Raw genomic sequence first — 6,137 nt, 5'->3', positions numbered from 1 at the left:
ATATATATATATATATATATATAATATTTTTTGTTTTATTTAAATGTGTAAAATTTCATCTTAAAGTGTTGTCTATAAATATGTTAATGCATATAGCCTATGTAAATTTAGAATTAAGTTAAAGGGGTCATATGATGTTGCTAAAAAGAATAAAATGTGCTGCACACATCTGAATATTTGGGTTGAAGTGTTCTGGAATAGTTTTGTAAATACAACTTAACCACTGATTTCTAGTCGTGTCCTCTTTTGGAAGACCAAGCAAAGTAGTTTCGCTTTCACAACGAAGCACATGGCGTCTTCACGACATGGCGGCGGCAACAACAATACTACAGCGAGAATAAAAGTTACGCCTTCTTTCTTTGCGTGAACATTTGGGCGGCGTTATGCAAATCTTCCCACATAGTGAGGTAGACATGTGGGGGTTAGTTAGAACGAGACGTTTTAGGTAGGCGTGGCTGACTCTTAACTTTTATAAAGAATATCTCTTTGGATTTGAGACTTTAGTCTTTGCAACTTTACAGATCTTCTTTATGCACCAAGAGCTTGTAACACTCCAAAGAGAAAGGAAAACTTGAAATCGCATCATATGACCCCTTTAAGTAAATTATTAATAAATCATGATTTATGAAAACATTTGCACAAAGATTTAATGCACAAATTTGTGCATATGCACGGTTAGTGAATGACACCCATTGATTATAAAAAATAATCTGTCATTAATGACTCTCATTCAGTTCCAAACCGTTATCTTCTCTTCGACTCCTGTTTGCCTTCTGCTCTTCAGTGTCAGCAGATGAAATAATAAGCCAAACTGCAGCTTTGACTCTCGACTTTCCTCCTCAGGTGGTTTATTTCACAGCTACGTTTCCGTACGTGGTTCTGATCATCTATCTGATCCGCGGCGTCACTCTTCATGGAGCCTGGAACGGAGTCAAGTACATGTTCACACCTAAAGTGAGAAACACCTGCTGCTTCTCTGATCCGTGAGCGTTCGGTTAGAGTTGAGAGTGTGTTAAACGTGTGTGTGCGCTCATCTCTGTGTGCGTGTGTGTGTGTGCGTGTGTGTGTGTGCGCTCATCTGTGTGTGTGTGTGTGTGAGTGTGCGCTCATCTGTGTGTGTGCGCGCTCATCCGTGTGTGTCTGTGTGTGTGTGTGTGCGTTCATCTCTGTCTGTGTGTGTGTGTGTGTACTTGTTTATGCTACATTGAGGGGACCAAATGTCCCCACAAGGATAGTAAAAACCTGAAATTTTTAACATTGTGGGGTCCGGCCTGCGGTCCCCACGAGAGAAAAATTATTAAAAATAGTAAATTATGTTTATCTGAAAGTGTAACAATTAACACTTTCAATGTCAACAATTTCTGTAAGGGGTAGGTTTAGGGGATAGAAAATATCGTTTGGTCAGTATAAAAGTAATAGAAGTCTATAGAAAGTTCCCACAATTCACAGAAACAAACAAGTGTGTGTGTGTGTGTGTGCAGCTGGAGCAGCTAGTGAATCCTCAGACGTGGATCAACGCTGCCACTCAGATCTTCTTCTCTCTGGGTCTGGGCTTCGGCTCTTTGATAGCTTTCTCCAGTTACAACCATCACAACAACGACTTCGAGAAGCAGGCGGTCATCATCTCGCTCATCAACAGCGGCACGTCTGTGTTCGCCAGCATCGTCACCTTCTCCATCTACGGCTTCAAGGCCACCTTCAACTACGAGAGCTGTTTGGAAAGGTACAGACGTCAGCTTCAGTCAATCTGTGATCGCAGCAGGTCTTACGACACACAGAATGTTGATTATTCCATCAAACATTAATCTGAATGCTGGCAGTCGGCTCATTTTACAATCGCATTTCTAAGTTTATTTTTAAACTGGTTTCGTATGAAGTCTTTCAGAATGATTTTGGATTGTCATCTATGGAAACTATTCACAGTATGAAGCATTAATTATTCACAGAACTACAGAGAGAGACTGTAACGAACCGGAATTGGAAAAATAATGATGGTTTCTAGACAGGTTTTCTGAACTCTCTCCTCATCAGGACTCACAGACTGCATTTAAATTCAGTTTCAGTTTGGGTTTCAGCTGCTGTTGGTTACAGTATATGCTTAGTTATTCCAAATGGAAAGGGTCAGGCAATTATTATTATTAATATAATATTAGCCCTTATTATTGTTATTATAGAAAATGTTATTAAATAGTAAATATCATTAAAATCATATCAATAAAATTATTATATCAAATATTATTCATAATAATTATTATATCATAATTTGTTTTATAGTATAATAATTATTAGGATTAAATAATATCACCTTTATAATAATACAACTATCAATAGTACTATGACTACTACTAATAATAAAATAATTATTATAATATTGTTGTTGTTGTTGTTGTTGTTATTTTTATAATAATAATAACAGTTGTCTTATTGCCCCTCCAGAAATGCATTTAGCTTGAGTTGCCTAAATGTCCAGCCTACATCTATTGACATTTTTAAATGAAAACTAAAATCTTATTTCAAATCAACTCAGCTCTGTAAACACTGACACGGTTGTGGTTTAACCGAACGTTATCTTACTGTTCTTTTTGGCTCTGATAGGATGCGTATAAGTATTACTGTATTGTTTGTGTTTGTTGTTTTGTTTTTGTTTATTTGTGATTATGATTACCTGCCAAAGGACCGCAGATGAAAATTGTACATGGTCCCTTTTTAAATAAATTTAAATAAAAAAAAAAATGAACTTAGTAGCTGAATGTGAGTTCTGAACTCAGTAAGCAAAGCAGATGAAGCTCTTCTAGGAACCGACTGATTGTTTGTGTTGGTCAGGATGAGGCTGCTGTGTCTCAATGCGTTCGATCTGTCAGAGGAGAGCATCAGCGCTGGGAACGTCACGGAGTGGATCCATTATCTCAACATCACTCATCCAGAGAGTTTTGCGGCCATCGCTTCAAAGATCGAGCACTGCAGTCTGGAGGCTGAGCTCGACACGGTAAACTACCCATCACTCACCATTCAACGTTTAGAGCTTATTTAACCCTCATCCTCTCTTCGGACCCAAAATTGATTTTCGATGATTTTTTAACAATCAACCGTTGATCGTTATGGTATGAGACTTCGGGACTTTTGTCACACTTGATATGGAAACACACAAAAAAAAAATTAAGTGGATTCGAGGACTTTATGTGGGTGTAATAAAAAAAGTAACAAATGCTTCCCTCATAGGGAATCCTGACACGACCATAGGAATGCTTGGAATGTCGAAAAAAACATTTTTTGAAAAAAAAGCTTTTTTTCAGGATACAATATCTGACACAATTCTGAAAAGATTTATATCCAGACGATCCACACACACACACACACACATACTTGTATTTGTGGTTTACGGGGACTCTCCATAGGCGTAATGGTACCATCGATAGCTTTAATCGATTGCATCTCTTATCGACAATTAATCGATCATCGATTAATCGTTGACATCCCTAGTCTGAATGCATTTTTAAAGGCTATCAGGTGGAAATACTTTATATTATGAATAGTTTTAAAGTGCTGATGTGTGTCTTCTGGACTTTATGATGTGTGATAGTGTCTGGCGAAGGACCACAAACCTTAATGTTCCTAATATCTTCACAGTCCATGAGCTGACACACAAACAGGTTACACACACACACACACACACACACACACACACACAAACAGGTTACTCACACACACACGCACACACATGCACACACACACACACACACACACACACACATGCACACAAACAGGTTACACACACTCACACACACACACACACACACACACACACACATGCACACAAACAGGTTACACACACTCACACACACACATGCACACAAACAGGTTACACACACACACACACACACACACACACAAACAGGTTACACACACTCACACACACACATGCACACAAACAGGTTACACACACTCACACACAAACAGGTTACACACACTCACACACACACACATGCACACAAACAGGTTACACACACACACACACACACACACACACACACACAAACAGGTTACTCACACACACACGCACACACATGCACATGCACACAAACAGGTTACACACACTCACACACACACACACACAGGTTACACACACTCACACAGACACCCATTATAACATGAACGATTATGGTAAACAACATAAATAAAATAAAATAAAAATCACCAAAAAGTACTAAAAAAAATTATAAAAGTGGATGAATATAAGCTTTCTGGACCTCCGGGTCATTTGTTACACTCTCGGGAGGAGAGTATGAGGGTTAATTGTATATGAAGAGTTTATTTGCAAAAACAGATAACTTAATTACAGATAACTAAAATTTTCAAAAATCATGTTTTTTTATTATATCGTGTTTTATTGTGTTAGTTAGCTGTATTCTTTTTAGTCATTTTTACCTAATCAAAATAACCCAGCTGCAGTTTGATTGAGAGCAATTGGAACACACAATGAAAAAAACATGATTTTTGAAAGAGTTATCTGTTTTTGCAAATGAACACTTCATATGTCTTTTGTTCTGTTTCTGCTATATTGTATAACTTTATTTTATTATTTTATTTTATTTTATTGGCTTGGATTTTGTACTTATTTATATTTTTGTTTCACTCTCTTTCCACTTTTGTCCTATTTCTAGGTTTGTTTTTCTCTACTCTATTTGCCCATACAGCAAAAACATATTTTCATGTATATTTTTAGTGTGTTCCAAAATATTACAAAAAAGCCAAAATGGATGGTAAAAATATTAGGGCTGTCAGTCGATTCAATTTTTTAAAATCGAATTAATTTCATGATGTGTCGATTAATTAATGTAATTAATCGCAAATTACATTTGGCTGTGAAAATACCCTCAAAAGAAAATATATTTTAAAATACAGAAACAAAATAATTTTAAAAAGTAAAGATTCTGAAAGCATTGAAGGAGATCCCATAATAATTAAATATAGATTTACAGTAGTAACAACAAATTATATTTTATTATATGATATGATTAATATCATGTTTTTAAATATGATGGTTTCATTCTAAACATGGTGATTATCTCTAATATGGACACCCAGAATAATATATTATATTTACCATCTGAATCTAACCATGTCAACAAATGGAAAAGTCAGCCATCTATTAATTATCATGTTAATTACTGTGCCTTTAGCCCCAACAGCAGGGGGCTAAAAGACCATACTTTTACATATTCTTTCGTTATTTAAAAACTGTTGCTTTAATTATCTTAAACAAAACTGAAAATCATTAAGAAGACCTTTGTCTCAAAATGATCAGACAAATACACACGTGCATCTTGAAAAGCGGATGTTTTGGAAAGTGCTACAACACATTTTTGTGCCATCTAGTGGTTTAGAGGAAAATAATATCAAAGGCGCCTTTAGCCCCATTGTACCCTACTCTAAATAAGAAACTAAAACTGCCTGCAGGTGGCGATAAATGTCTTTATGAGTCATTCATTCATTCGATTCGTTCAAACAGCTGATTCATTCAGGAATTCAGTAAACGGCTCACTTTATGAATGGGGCTTTGAATCATTCATTCACACGATTCGTTCAAAACGCAGATTCATTCAGAAACTAAACACCGCTGTGTTGCTCACCAATGCACAACAATTCTGCTGTGGCTTTAAAGGTAATATTTTTGTTGGCAAAACTGAGCAAAATATAACGCAATATTAACTTCTTATTTACTGAACTGTTGTATAAAATCACATTTGCAGTCGTTATATTCGGGACAAACAGCACTCGTGTGATATTGCTCTCGTTCATTTGATATCGCTTATCATATAAATATGAGACAGAAGCTCATACAGGGTATCTTGAATTTTAGGGCATAACTGCATTTATGGAGTTGTTGTCCTGCATCATATTTGTCAACAGTCAACTATATGAAATGTAAGATGATGTACAGGTCTGGAGGCGGGGCCAGTGCGATAACTGCGTTGAAATATTTTAATCGTGTTATTTTTCATAACTAATTAATTAAGTTAACGTGTTAAACTGACAGCCCTAAAAATATATATTTTGTATAAGTATACAGTGGGTACGGAAAGTATTCAGACCCCCTTAAATTTTTCACTCTTTGTTATATTGCAGCCATTTGCTAA

At 36.1% G+C, this 6,137-nt stretch overlaps 1 protein-coding gene across 1 annotated transcript in view; it reads left to right on the top strand.

Moving 5' to 3' along the window:
* slc6a20 (solute carrier family 6 member 20) overlaps window positions 1–6,137 on the top strand; it is a 17,792-nt gene that overhangs the window by 5,176 nt on the left and 6,479 nt on the right. Inside the window, exons 5-7 of the mRNA XM_016466886.1 lie at window positions 844–954; window positions 1,482–1,723; window positions 2,824–2,986. Coding sequence (XP_016322372.1) covers window positions 844–954; window positions 1,482–1,723; window positions 2,824–2,986 — 516 coding nt within the window. The remainder of the gene's footprint in view (window positions 1–843; window positions 955–1,481; window positions 1,724–2,823; window positions 2,987–6,137) is intronic.

Source organism: Sinocyclocheilus anshuiensis, unplaced genomic scaffold (genome assembly GCF_001515605.1).
Source record: "Sinocyclocheilus anshuiensis isolate Anshui unplaced genomic scaffold, SAMN03320099.WGS_v1.1 scaffold480, whole genome shotgun sequence".
Classification (NCBI taxonomy): domain Eukaryota; kingdom Metazoa; phylum Chordata; class Actinopteri; order Cypriniformes; family Cyprinidae; genus Sinocyclocheilus; species Sinocyclocheilus anshuiensis.
The sequence above is the reverse complement of the archived record's forward strand: the minus strand, read 5'-3'. Positions and strand labels throughout refer to the sequence as shown.